Source organism: Conger conger, chromosome 16, assembly GCF_963514075.1.
Source record: "Conger conger chromosome 16, fConCon1.1, whole genome shotgun sequence".
Classification (NCBI taxonomy): domain Eukaryota; kingdom Metazoa; phylum Chordata; class Actinopteri; order Anguilliformes; family Congridae; genus Conger; species Conger conger.
This window is the reverse complement of record NC_083775.1, coordinates 12325999-12341032: the sequence shown is the minus strand read 5'-3', so window position 1 is coordinate 12341032 and position 15034 is coordinate 12325999. Positions and strand designations below refer to the sequence as shown.

The 15034-nt window shown below is 44.3% G+C and overlaps 1 protein-coding gene across 1 annotated transcript in view; it reads left to right on the top strand.

Moving 5' to 3' along the window:
* LOC133114043 (ubiquitin carboxyl-terminal hydrolase 43-like) overlaps positions 1-15034 on the top strand; it is a 70623-nt gene that overhangs the window by 39748 nt on the left and 15841 nt on the right. The window contains exons 4-7 of the mRNA XM_061223239.1: positions 4266-4358; positions 7847-7982; positions 9705-9849; positions 14639-14801. Of these exons, the coding sequence (XP_061079223.1) occupies positions 4266-4358; positions 7847-7982; positions 9705-9849; positions 14639-14801 (537 nt within the window). The remainder of the gene's footprint in view (positions 1-4265; positions 4359-7846; positions 7983-9704; positions 9850-14638; positions 14802-15034) is intronic.

Genomic DNA, 15034 nt, shown 5'->3' with positions numbered 1-15034 from the left:
CAGATAGGTCAAAGCTGACAGGAAGGTGACAGTAACGCAAATAACCACAACAGAAGAGCATCTCTGAACACACAACACATCATAACTCTCTATAAGTGGATAGGCTACAGCAGTCGAAAAAAGTCTAAAAAACAAGTAATAAATACCTAATAAAGTGAGTGTAGTGTCTTTATGTAAGTAAGAATCCTTAGAAATGTTAAGACAACTGAGAGTGTTGTTTTTTGTGTTGTGAGGGAGACTGGTTCACCATGATTGAGACCAGTGGCTTTTTTAAGCAGCTAATGTAGCGTTAAGAGCAAAGCTGCAGTCGCCAAGCAACCTGCGTCTTTACTTTATTATTAACAGATTGTTCTTTTTCAGTATTATTAGATGCTGCCAGTACTTTGGGGAGATTGAGAGGGGTAATTTTGTCTTTAGTATGATTTTATACAGCGTATAGATGTATTTACTTAGCGATGTTTTTTCTTAAAAACTCAAATGGCCAGAGGACTCTCCCTTGTGTGACTGGATGAGCAGAACCCAGCTGAATTACGCCCTCCCTCCCTGTGATGCTTCAGCAGGTTATACAGGTGCATACCACTGTGAGGTGCACCACTACCCTGGCAGTGGGTCTATAGAGACTCTGGCAGTGGGTCTATAGTGACCCTGGCAGTGGGTCTATAGTGACTGGCAGTGGGTCTATAGTGACTGGCAGTGGGTCTATAGTGACTCTGGCAGTGGGTCTATAGTGACCCTGGTAGTGGGTCTATAGTGACTGGCAGTGGGTCAATAGAGACCCTGGTAGTGGGTCTATAGTGACTGGCAGTGGGTCTATAGTGACTGGCAGTGGGTCAATAGAGACCCTGGTAGTGGGTCTATAGTGACTGGCAGTGGGTCTATAGTGACTGGCAGTGGGTCTATAGTGACTGGCAGTGGGTCTATAGTGACTCTGGCAGTGGGTCTATAGTGACTGGCAGTGGGTCTATAGAGACCCTGGCAGTGGCTTTATCGAGACTGACAGTGGGTTTATAGAGACTGGCCGTGGTTGGTTTAAGGCTGAGGGGTGAACGTGGCTCTTTCATTTCTGCCCTTTGTGTCCGGTGATGTAAGCTCCTGAATGTTCAACTCGAAGGCAGCGGGGTTTTGTGGTAAAGTTCTCCCATTAGAGTCTTTCATATCGCACTTATAACAGCAGGGGGGAGAAACATTCCGTGCATCTCCTGCTTTAACTGGGAATCCCACACAATTTGGAAATGGCCGCTATTCTTGAAGCAAGGAAGCCGACTGAGTAAAAAGTTGCCACTTATAATGCTATGAAATGTAGATCATGAAATGATCTGAAAGAATATACAAGATTACTGCCAGGATTTGTTGAGCTCAGACTGTTGCAAGTTTAAAGCGGCAAGTTGGAAAAAAATAACTGTATTTGCCAAGAACATGGTAAGGGTGAGCCTAAACTATTTTGTTATTGAGTCCACCTGGCAGACCATCTGATGTTCTGAAGACGGCAGGAAGATCTAACTGCAGCCAAAAAGGAGGAGGAGCCAAATCCTCCCCTTCCTTACCCCTCCCTGCAGAATCACATGTAGATAGTGTTTGCACATCTGTGTCATAGCTGCAGCTCCATATCACTGTAAACATTTGAAATGTAAAATTAGATTTGGTCCCAGTGGACAGTGCTGCAGATGGCTAAGCCTATGACTCTGTTGATGAGACGTTTGTTTATTCCTGCACAGAAATGTGAGGTGGATTGGATGTCTTCCCCTGGCGGTTATTTCTTCGTTTGTGTCTATAATAATGTTTTGTCTCTGGCAGTGGGTCTATAGAGACCCTGGTAGTGGGTCTATAGTGACTGGCAGTGGGTCTATAGTGACTCTGGCAGTGGGTCTATAGTGACCCTGGTAGTGGGTCTATAGTGACTGGCAGTGGGTCAATAGAGACCATGGTAGTGGGTCTATAGTGACTGGCAGTGGGTCTATAGTGACTGGCAGTGGGTCTATAGTGACTGGCAGTGGGTCTATAGAGACCCTGGTAGTGGGTCTATAGTGACTGGCAGTGGGTCTATAGTGACTGGCAGTGGGTCTATAGTGACTCTGGCAGTGGGTCTATAGTGACTCTGCCAGTGGGTCTATAGTGACTGGCAGTGGGTCTATAGAGACCCTGGCAGTGGCTTTATCGAGACTGACAGTGGGTTTATAGAGACTGGCCGTGGTTGGTTTAAGGCTGAGGGGTGAACGTGGCTCTTTCATTTCTGCCCTTTGTGTCCAGTGATGTAAGCTCCTGAACGTTCAACTCGAAGGCAGCGGGGTTTTGTGGTAAAGTTCTCCCATTAGAGTCTTTCATATCGCACTTATAACAGCAGGGGGGAGAAACATTCCGTGCATCTCCTGTTTTAACTGGGAATCCCACACAATTTGGAAATGGCCGCTATTCTTGAAGCAAGGAAGCCGACTGAGTAAAAAGTTGCCACTTATAATACTATGAAATTTAGATCATGAAATGATCTGAAAGAATATACAAGATTACTGCCAGGATTCGTTGAGATCAGACTGTTGCAAGTTTAAAGCGGCAAGTTGGAAAAAAATAACTGTATTTGCCAAGAACATGGTAAGGGTGAGCCTAAACTATTTTGTTATTGAGTCCACCTGGCAGACCATCTGATGTTCTGAAGACGGCAGGAAGATCTAACTGCAGCCAAAAAGGAGGAGGAGCCAAATCCTCCCCTTCCTTACCCCTCCCTGCAGAATCACATGTAGATAGTGTTTGCACATCTGTGTCATAGCTGCAGCTCCATATCACTGTAAACATTTGAAATGTAAAATTAGATTTGGTCCCAGTGGACAGTGCTGCAGATGGCTAAGCCTATGACTCTGTTGATGAGACGTTTGTTTATTCCTGCACAGAAATGTGAGGTGGATTGGATGTCTTCCCCTGGCGGTTATTTCTTCATTTGTGTCTATAATAATGTTTTGTGCTCGCTAGGTGTCCATCAGCAGTAGGGTTAGAGCACAGACTGGGAGTGGAAGGGGGCTTGTCACAGTGTGGTCTCATAACTAAAGCAGAGACGGCACAGTGTTGAACACAGGCTTTGCCATTGAAGACATGCTTGTCAGGTTAGGGATACTCCTTCCTGTCATTGTCCTTGACCAAGGCACCAGCCTCACCTGGAGTTAGTCCCTGGGCGCTGCACTGTGGCTGCCCATTGCTCTCCACGTAGCTAGGATGGCTTAAATGAAGAGCCCCACGGAGTTCAATAAAGTAAAAAAAAAAACTTAAACTTCTGGACTGCTTTTGAACAGGAGTCTAGTGGCAGGATGTGGTCAACTTTGACACTCTCGGCCTGGGTAGGATAGAGCACCATTCCTGAAGTTACAGCTACAATACTACTTCCAGAACTCGATTTCATTCTTTACAAATATTTCTGCAAAAAACAAAATTCGGACAGTAGAGTGAATTTGGTCGTCTTCCGGAGACCTCCCCCCGCCCAGGTGAGGCACTGAGGGCTGGAGCAGGTCTGGTTAGGAAAATGGCGGTTTAGGGGCCTCAATCGGCTTCAGGTTCAGAAACACTGGGGGTGTACGCCACGCTCACACTAGCTGTGCTCTCGTACTCTCTGCTGATGATGAACAGTGTCCCTTTCGTTTCCCTCTGAGGTCAGCTGGCAGAAGGCTCCTCTCTCCTGCTGCCCAGGGGCATCACTGATAAATGGCCCATTAAACCCAAGAGTGCTTCTGAAATGGGTTGGGTTAAGGGTTAGGCATAGCCCCCCACCTGCCCATATGCCAGAGAAACCAACAGTTTCCACTCCGAGTTTCTGCTAGAGAAACCAGCAGCTTTCCCTTATGGCCCTGCTAGAGAAACTAGCAGTTTCCTCTCTGTGTTTCTGCTAGAGAAACCAGCAGCTTTCTCTTATGTCCCTGCTGGAGAAACTAGCAGTTTCCTCTCTGAGTTTCTGCTAGAGAAACCAGGCGTTTTTCACTCTGAGTCCCTGCTAGAGAAACCGGCACATAATTATCTCCACGCTCCAGCTCCAGCACAGCCCTCTCAGTTCCCTTCGGTCGAGCCGAAGGAAAGCCAGCACAGATGCTGACTGTGTGTTGCAAATGGTTTCGTCATGTCGTGCTGCTTCCTGGATGGCCAACCGTGCATAAAGGTTGTTTTGATGGATGTTTTTCTGTGTTTGAAGGAAAATGGAAATGTGTGACAGTCAGCGGTGGCGTGCTCAATGGTCTCTTTCCCTCCTCCTTTCTCTCTCTCTCTCTCTCTCTCTCTCTCCATTTTCACAGGTCCTCTCTTACCTGCCCTCACTGCCTTAAGCAAAGCAACACCTTCGACCCTTTCCTCTGCATCTCCCTGCCCATCCCACTGCGGCAGAACAGGTGAGCGTGACACAGACACAGTCATACAGACACAGTCTTACAGACACAGTCATACAGACACAGTCATACAGACACAGTCTTACAGACAGTCATACAGACAGTCGTACAGACAGTCATACACTGCAAAAACCCTGTAACTCAAGGTAATTTAAAGCAAGCTCATATTTTCTGCTTGAGAGAAAAGAATAAGATCTTGAGTCTTATTATAAGATTAAGACTATTAAGAGTTTTTGCAATGTACAGACACGGATCCAATCATTCAGACACAGATACAGTCATACAGACACGGATACAGTCAGTTAGCTGTGTGGCAAACAAATTTAAAATGGCTCCCATACTGCTTACTCTAGCAAAACATGCTCTAAACTCACTCACACACAAACACATGCTCACACACACACACAAGACTGACACACACACACACACACAAGACTGACACACACACACACACGTAAACACGCAAGACAGATACACAAACACACAGGCACACACTGTGTACCTGCACACATGAAAAGGCTGAAATAGTTAATCTTGTGTGCTTCATCTGGTCTGCGGATGTGACCACCAGACTGCATCACAGTGTGAGGTGTACTGTCAGTTTTGCCATCACAGTGGGTTGGCAGCGGTATTTATGAGTCATGTATTCATGTATCTTTATTTAACAAGAACAGTCAGCCAGTCAGGGGTCAGGGGATGGTGAGGAACGTGAGGGCCTATATCACCAATGACCAGTAAGAACAGGGCCGCACAAACAATCCTGGCCCAGCTACCTCAATCTGGCCATCTAATGCTCTGGGCTGCCCAACCCTGTTCCTGGAGACCCACAGTCCTGTAGACGTTCCCTCCAAACTTAACAAAGCACACCTCATTCCACACCTAGAGCAGGGCTGCCCAACCCTGTTCCTGGGGATCTACTGTCCTCTAGGTTGTCACTACAACACTAACAAAGCACATCTCATTCAACAGCTAGAGTAGGCCTGCCCAACCCTCTTCCTGGACATCTACTGTCCTATAGGTTTTCACTCCAACACTGCTAAAAAAAAAAGTCTTAACATGAGTTTTTGGTCTTGTGTTAAGATTTAAGGTCCTCTCTTAAGTAGAAAATATTTAGTCAGAAAATATTTAAGTTACTGTTTGCTTGACAAGTAAAATTTTCTCACCCCAATTGCAAATCTAGAAATAAGTAAAACATTCTCACCTAATTGGCATTCATCAAAAAAGTAATAGAAATAAGATTTTAAGTCTAAATGTCTAAGATACTTACTTGGTGATAAGATCATTGGAACAGGGTTGGACAGCCGTGAGTAAGGAGGAGGATTGTGGGGCCGGATTGAGAGACTCGTGTCAGGACAGCAGTAAGGGCCGTGGGATCATTAATACGCACACAGGGTCAGGATAGGGGCCTCGGTTTAACATGGCTCCCTAGTGACAGCACAGCCAGCAGGCTGCCAGATGGGATGTGAGCTGTGTCCGCTAGATGGAGAGAGCATGCTGGGGAATGGACTCTCAGTTTTTATCTTTATCCATGAATTTCTATAGAGGTGTGTGCATGTGTTTGTGTCTGTGTGTGTGGGAGTTTTTGTGTGTGAGTGTATGTCTTTTTACGTGTGTTTGTATATGTGTGTGCTTGCATGTGTGTGTTTGTGTGTCTGTATCTGTGTGTGTGTGTGTGTGTGTGTGAGAGAGATTTTAGCTTGCAATCCGAATGCAAATAATTTTGGATGATGCTGACATTTCCCCTCCACTGCATCCTCTCCGTGGTCTGTTCTGTCCCATTTTCCCTCAGTGATCTCCACACGTCTGCAGACCCAGACAGAACCAGCCGAGCGTGTCTGCGGTGCACCGCTGTGGCTCGTCTGTATCCCTACGCAAGGCACAATGCCTTGTATCATACGTGGTCATACGCTGCAAAAAACAAAAGTCTTTTAGTCCTTATACTGTCTTTACGTTACATCTTATTTCTTTCATTTTAGCTAAATAAGCAAAGAATATTGGCAATTAGGTGAGACAGCTTGACTAATTTCTAGATTTGCCAATGGAATAAGAACATTTCACTTGTAAGCGAAAACAAAAAACGATCTTAAGTAAGTGTTTTTGGTTGGTGCCTTGCATGGGAGCCAATCGTCGATGGTGTGTGAGTGTGTGTGTGTGAATGAGAAGCATCAATTGTACAGCGCTATGGATAAAGGGCGCTACATAAATGCCAGCCATTTACCATTTATTGCAAGTCTAAAAATGTTTACGTTACATTTTTAAGACATAGATTTTCTGCATTGTAACGGGGTGGGCTGTGTAGTGGACTCAGCTGGCTCTGCACAGCCTGAGCCCGTTAATGGGATCATGTCCGTCTATAGGACAGTTTATAGGGCTTTACCAGGCATTTGCCTGCACAGAGTGCTTTGTTTCCAATATGAATGTGAAGGAGTGGGGTCATTAATATGAATTAGCAGGGCTTCCCTTGGCAGTACGGGATTAATGAGGTGTGGCTTGCCCCCCTCTGGTTTTGGCAAGACGCACAGGACTTTATGGATGGTCATTATGAACAGGTGTGTGTGTCCATTTGCTGGTTGCGAGCTGGTTGTGTGTCTGTGAGCTCAGCTTAAATGTGTGTGGGCACTGGTGAACAGCGAAAGACGTAAGCAAGTTGTAAGACTCTAAGGAAAACAACTCCATTATGCCCATGTTTTTATTGTTCTTGGCCTTTCTTTTAATTGTATTGTTTGCATTGTGTATTGTGCTGTTTTAAAGCAATTTGGCCTGAAAATACCTGAACTACATTACATTAATGGAATTTGGATACTCTTATCCAGAGCGACGTACAGTTGATTAGACTAAGCAGGAGACAATCATCCCCTGGAGCAATGCAGGGTTAAGGGCCTTGTTCAAGGGCCCAACGGCAGTGTGGATCTTATTGTGGCTACACCAGGGATCGAAACACCGACCTTACAGGTCTCAGTCATGTACCTTAACCACTATGATACAACCACTACTATTACTATTATTACTCTTTATTAGTATTTCCTGGTAGAATTATTATGATTATCTTTATTCATATAATTAATATTAGTGGTGGTGGTGCATTGTTACTATACTGTACCTACTACCTAAACAACTTTCTGGTTGAGTAGCCACTTGTGCAGGCCGTTCTGAACTGGTTGCACAAATGCACCAAAGACCTGATGCTACTGAAACCCTTCAGCATTAATACTCTAATTTTCTGGTGTAGTGACTAGAGACGTAGATATAATGAACTTTCTAAATGAAAAGTGGATAGGCAGTGCACCAAATTGGTGTCAGGCCTGAGTTTCAAGTAGTATTTGTTTTGGATTAAAATACATTTGACTAAGCTTCCCTGGTGTACTGGAACCTATTAAATGATCCCAAAAGTGTAAACTGTGCCCATCTGCTCCCCCATGAATCCAAAACAAACCCTGTTTGAACCCTGATTTGGTCTGATTGGTGTTCCTGGCCCTGCTTTGTTTCGGCAGACACGTGTGCGTCACCCTGGTCTTCAGCACCAGGACGCAGCGCTACCTGCGGGTGGGGCTGGCCCTCCCCCTGCGAGGGTCGCTGGCATGCCTGCGGAGGATGGTGGCTGACGAGGGGAAGATCTCTCCCGAACAGGTGGGTCTCCTGCTCACCTGCTGCACCTGCTCCGGGGAAGGAGGCAGAGATTCGGGCGACTGTCTCAAAATACAAGGGTAACTTTAGTCTGCCTGGGCTAATGGCTAACAGTGCCTACAGTCTGCCTGGGCTAATGGCTAACAGTGCCTACAGTCTGGGCTAACTGCTAACAGTGCCTAAAATCTGCCTGAGCTAACTGCTAACAGTGCCTAAAGTCAGTCTGGGCTAACTGCTAACAGTGCCTACAGTCTGCCTGGGCTAATGGCTAACAGTGCCTACAGTCTGTCTGGGTTAACTGCTAACAGCACCTGCAGTCTGCCTGGGCTCGTCGCTAACAGCATCCGCAGTCTGTGTGGGCTATTGGCTAACGACCCTCCATAGCAGTGGCTGCACAGCCCAACTGATTGGTTGCAGAGGGAACAGAAGTAGTGGCTGGCTGAGTGTGCTTGTCTTTGCTGTTTAAAATCGGCGAGTAAGCGACAGGCTAGTGAATATGATTGGCCATTAAAAACTGGGAAGGGATTTTAAAAAATGTTGAACGAAAAGTGGTAGACAATGCGTGATGAATGCAGACATGCAGAATGAGTGAGACATATGGAGGCTGTGAAGATGAACGGTCCTCACGCTCCTGAGAAAGAGCCAGTAAGCCGTGATGCAGTGCCTCTCCTGTGCTGGCTGGGGACCAATCAGCCGGCAGAGAGTCCTTGAGTTGCTCTCTGACATTGTGCTCACTCGGTTTTGGCACAGATCTGGACAGCCTGTTCTGGTGCCTCCCCCAGAATTCCGCTGGGTTCCTCGAGAGAACAGGTCATATGCTAATGCTATGCTGCACTGCTTGTGGCTAACCTAGTGCCTGTATCACAAAGCAGGATTACTGAGTTACCTAGATAGCTGCACTAAAACCCCCAAACCCTCCCAAATCTGGGCCATGGACTGAAGTAAAAAGCTATGTTCCGACGTTCAATTCCATTTCCTTCACATGAGCAGGATTGTATTAATTGAACACAAAATGATGAAACCCATATTCTTAGTCAGAATACTAAATAGTGAAGTAAATATTAATATGAATATCCCTTGCCTTAATCAACTAAAACATCACACACATTTGACAAAAACAAAATATAGATTTCTTTCTCAGGCTGAGTGAACCTGGCCCTTTATAAAGGCCATAAGGTTAAGACTGACCCTGTTGGACAGAATAAATGAGGCTGTACTAACCCCTCGGGCAGTGATTGGTGAAGCCGGGCAGTGATTGGTGAAGCCTGGCAGTGATTGGTGAAGCCGGGCAGTGATTAGTGAAGCCTGGCAGTGATTGGTGAAGCCATTGGACCATGGTTAGTCATAAACTAAACAGCAGAAGTATAAGTGGACACTGAGTGGACCGGGTGACTTACTACATAAAGAGAACCTGGTAATTAACTTCTGAAATTTCGTTTGGTTTTTATTTACTGATTTATTTCACTTACCCTTGTTAACCAGGTGCACCCAGGAATTGACAATAAACAGGGTGCAATTGGCCACCAAATTGGGAGAAAAATATATAAAAAAAAAAAAAGAAGGAATAATTATTATAATATTATAATTATAATAATTATAGTTTGAGTGCTTACAGACCATAGTATTACTTTTACATTAATGATAGTCTCTTTCTTTCACTCTCTCTTTCCCTCCCTCCTTTTCTCTCCTTTTTTTCTCTTCTGCCCTCATCCCTCCACCTGCCAGGTGGTCCTGACTGAGATCTACCCCACAGGGTTCCAGAGGTCCTTTTTCGACGAGGATGACCTGAGCAGCATCGCAGAGAGCGATGTCATCTACGCCTTCCAGGCCCCGCCCCTCTATGGGAGCGCTGGACCCACACAATTCTCAGGTAACCATGGCGACACGCTGGTGTTTGAGTGGTGTGGGTCCCCAAATAAATCCATACAATCCGTATGAAGAAAATGCGTTATGACATCACCGATACGCTCGTTTGCTTCGGCACGGTCCACCTTGTAGCCGAAACAAATCCAAGCGATCGGAGCCGAGGGCGTTCAGCTCGTGGAGCGAGCCAGCCAATCACAGGTTCATTGATATCAATGAGCCTTAAAGATACAGTCACTAAAACAGCTCTTGGAAGCGCTGTAGAATGGACACGTAAAAACTGGATAGAGATTGTGTTTGGCACTTAAAACCAAACAGATATCAGGACCTGAAATAAAACACTAGAGAGGTGTAGAATATGGGACCCTTAACATTTTATGAATTCATTTTTGCATTCTCATTCAGCCCCGGTAGCTCCAGTCAAGCACTGACTGGGTTTATTGCTACACAATAAACTTGGGTAGAAGCTGTAAAGAGTTCCACAAAAACCCAGAGAGTGAGCATGATTCTTCAAATTGCAGAGCTTGAATTTATATATTTAGAGATAAATATCTGCCAGTGAGAAGTTGAGAGTCGCAGAATTAAACTGCCAGGCTGCAGTCTTTCTGCAGTTGAGAGTTACGGTTTGAGAGTTACAGTTTGTTTTGGGTGAATGTACCACAGTACCACTGTGAGCAGAGCTATACACTCACTGAGCATGTTATTAGGAACACCTGTATAACTACTTACTTATGTGATTATCTAATCAGCCAATCGTACCGCAGCAGTGCAATGCATAAAATCATGCAGATACGGGTCAGGAGCTTCAGTTGATGTTCACATCAACCGTCAGAATGGGGATAATGGGATCTGAGAGACCGTGCAATGATTGCTGGTGCCAGGCAGGGTGGTTTGGGTATCTCAGAAATTGCTGAACTCCTGCAATTTTCACGCACAACTGTCTCTAGAGTTTGCAGAGAATGGTGTGAAAAACAAAAAAATATCCATTGAGCAGCTGTTCTGTGGGCAGAAACACCTTGAGAGAGGTCCGAGGAGAATGGCCAGACAGGTCAAAGCTGACAGGAAGGAGCCAGTAACGCAAATAACCACACATTACAACAGTGGTATGCAGAAGAGCATCTCTGGACACACACTGGTGGATAGTGGATAGGCTACAGCAGCAAAAGACTTAATAAGTCAAATAAAAATGTATCTAGTAAATACCTAATATAGTGCTCACTGAGTGTACGTATTGACAGTCTCTGTACCTCTTTTCTTGAGAATTGGGTTCCTTGGAATCAACGCGTTCTTTCTTGTAAATATCATAATCATATCCATGATTATGTTTTTAATGTTCTGCATTCCCAAAAGCAGAGATTAATAATGCATCATATGCTCAATCAGATCATTAAAATTAGAGTGAGAGCTCGTTTCAGACTTTTCCCTATGAGAGTGATGTTTTTATGATAGGCAGAGGTTTCAGAGGGCAGAAACAAAGCTGTGCTCTAAGTTTGATCAGAGACGGTATGAACGCATGACTATTGATGGGAAAAATAGGCTCATTTCTGTTGGGTGAAAAGGTAGCCCCCTTTTGCATTACACACACCTGCTTCATGTTGTGATTCAGAATGATGCAGATGGTATTATTACTGAAAACACAGGATATGCACATCGGCATAAAGGGGACTTGCAAGGGAAGTGATTGTGCGTATGTATATGATGTACTGTACAGGGGTTACTGGTCTGAAAGTTTAAAATGTGAATGCCTATGCTTAATGAATTGGTCAAACTGTGATTGGAAAATGAAGAATCGTAGAAGACCACTCTTCCGCCTATGGGCCATGCCGCCTCTTTAAATCTGCACTGGCCATAAAGCCCTTATGACAGATACTAATGGATCCAAATTTTATTCATGATATCAATATTAATATCGGTTATTTAAGGGCTCAGTGAGACATAGACATGAGTGCTTCCATAGAGGAGGCCTGTTTATAAAAGCTCTCTGTGCAGCCTTGCCTTGAATTTTCATTTGCTTTGATGAAGATGTTTTTATTTTTTTTGGTGGTAATTTTTTACCCCCTACAAACCCGAAAGGACAAAAAATGCTCATTGCCTACACTCTTGATCTTTTGCCTGATTGCCTCCCCATGTCCAGTCTGGTTCGGGCAAAGCATCCAATCAGGGACCACTTCAACGGTCCATGAAAATGTTATTTCAAGTATTTAATACCGTTTCTATATCAGTATTTTCTCTTAACCCCATAAGTTACACATTAATTCATATTAATCTAAGCATTGTGGCAATGGCAAGACAGTGGTATTAACAGCAACGGCAATATATTGCCAATGAGATGAGTGTGTTTGACTCATTTCAGGATGTGCCAATGGGGTGAGAACTTAAACGGTAACTTAAAACAATTATTTTCTACCTGCTGATTTTGGTTGGATGAAATTCTGCAGTGCCTCTTCCTATGGCCAGTGTCTGAAATTTGTGTATATCCTTCCTATTCAGAACCTGGGTCAGATGTGTCATTGTTGTGGATTCATACACTTTTCTTTTCAATTACAACAGGTAATTGATCTTGCCTGTTGCGATTGAGCCTACCAAAGAGGAGCAGAAGGCCGGGTTTGGCCTTTTTGAGAGAATTTCATAGGTTCCAATACACCAGACAAGCTCAGTATAGCGTAGAGAAGTATTTCAATCCATAAAAATGACATATTTGACCCAGGTGTGTTCCTATTGCAATATAAAAATAAGATGGAGGGGAAAATGCAACATGATCTGCTGGTACAGAGATGCAAATCAGACACTATTGGGCTGAAGTTTACAAAACCAGGCAGAAAGTGTTTTTATTCATTTCAGAATGCCAAAGTTTGATTCTGTTACACTGAAAGGTTTCATTTCTTTTCTTCCTCAGGCTGAGCCACAGAGAGAGGCATCTTGTTATTTTTGTCTCTGTAACACAAATGGGTTTTTGCTGGAATCAGCATGGGTTTTGTCATCTTTTTTTGTGTGTTTACCTGCCAATTGTACTGATTTGTGCATCGGAATCAAATGAAAAGATAGGATTCGCTGACTCAGCATGAGTGTTTTTAGCAGTGTGAATGTGACACTACTCTCAGAGAAGAGCGGAGTGACTAAAACACAGTCACTTTAAAGGTACAGAGTGCAGTGACTAAAACACAGTCACTTTAAAGGTACAGAGTGCAGTGACTAAAACACAGTCACTTTAAAGGTACAGAGTGCAGCGACTAAAATACAGTCACTTTAAAGGTACAGAGTGCAGCGACTAAAATACAGTCACTTTAAAGGTACAGAGCACAGTGACTAAAACACAGTCACTTTAAAGGTACACATCGCAGTGACTAAAACACAGTCTCTTTAAAGGTACAGAGAGCAGCGACTAAAACACAGTCACTTTAAAGGTACAGAGAGCAGCGACTAAAACACAGTCACTTTAAAGGTACAGAGCACAGTGAATAAAACACAGTCACTTTAAGGTACAGAGCACAGTGACTAAAACACCTTTAGCACTATTGTGGCAGGTTTTATGGCACAATACGCAGTCCCTTAAAGATAATGTGACCAGGGGTCATATGCATCAAATATCTTAGGAATTACACTTAATAAACTTAGGAGTGTAATCACTCTCCGCTTACATTGGTTGGTTAAACATATTTATCAAGCAGCTCACACTTTCTTTCAGATCTTAAGTCTTCTCAAGAGTAATTTTTTCGTGTGTTTTTGCAACAATCAGGTGTCTGAAATGAAAAGATTACAATGATGTCATTAATCATCGAAATTAGAAAGAGGAAGAACCAGTCAGCTTTTGGGAAATATGTGTTCTGTAGATAAATGTTCGGCTAAGTGAAATGGATCCGAAATGAAAACAAAATTGGACTGCGGAGGAAACCGTGACGATGGTGGAAGAGGTGAAAGCGCTTTCCAGTAATGCAGATAATGCAGTCGTAATGCAGATAATGCACACAACACCATATCATCCCTTCATGTCGATCTCTCTGTAGAGGAACTCTAGCCGTTGAATGAACTGTGATTTGTTTGGTTTGGAGTGAAAATGTGCAGGATGGTAGATCTCCAGGAGCAGGTTGGGGCTGCCCTACCCTGTGATTTTGCAGTCTGTCATCCTTCAGGTCGATTCAGGTGACCAAACTGGGAACAGCTGATCACAGTGGGAAGTGAGCCTCTGGGAGCATTTCCCCAGACTTAAAGGTGCAATGGGTAATTTCAGATGTCTAACAGTCGAGAGAGGAATAGCAGCAACAAACACGCTCAAACCCCTTCTCTGTGAACCCGGTGACGTTGAAACGCCATTGGCACTTACAACCAATTTTCAACCAATGAGCTTGAATTATTGTACAGCTATACAATGTTTTGGTGTGCCGGCCCATCAGCTGCATATTTTGAAACCCGAATTTAAGGACTATAAACATAGGCAGAGGGTGAGTCAACATGTCAGTGAGCCTTTTTCAATGACAGGATGTACAATGGTCTTGTAACAATGTTTTAACACAACCTACCTTACCTATTGTACCTTTAACCCTCTCAGGTGTGAATAAAACAAACATGAACATTACAGTGCTGATGTAGCAATCACTACTGTTAAATGAAAGCAATGGAGTTCTTACTGTAGAGACTTACTCTTCAAAGGGTTTAACAGAAAAAGGTTTTTATTTTTAGTTTTTTCCATGTGTATGTTGCTGTATGTTGTATTCAGTGTGATTTCCAAGTGGAAACGTCTCTTCTCTGCAGTCAAATGTAACCTGTGAATGAGTGGCTTCCCGTTTGTTCCCCTCCAGGGAACCACCACAGTCTCCCCTCCTCCCCATACTCCTCTGGGCCTGAAGGTCAAAGGTTACCCCCCTCTGGTGCCCTCTCCTCTGAGTTCCTGAATCGCGGCGGCTCAGCGAAAATCCTGCTCCTCATCTGTAACACAGCGGGGGCGGGGCAACAGGCCATCCGGTAGGTGTGGGTGTAGTCACATCACTCTTCACAAATATGAAATTGTGAAATGTCTGTGTTTGGGCTAAAGTAGGAGTACATACGCACAGTGCCTTGCAGAACTGGCTTTCCATGGAGAAGGACATTGTGCGATCTCAAAGCGTCTGTTCACCCATTAGTGCTCAGGACAGTATGCTGAATGGATTGACATTTGTGTATGTTTGGGTATGTGCATGACTGTGTGTCACCTGCAC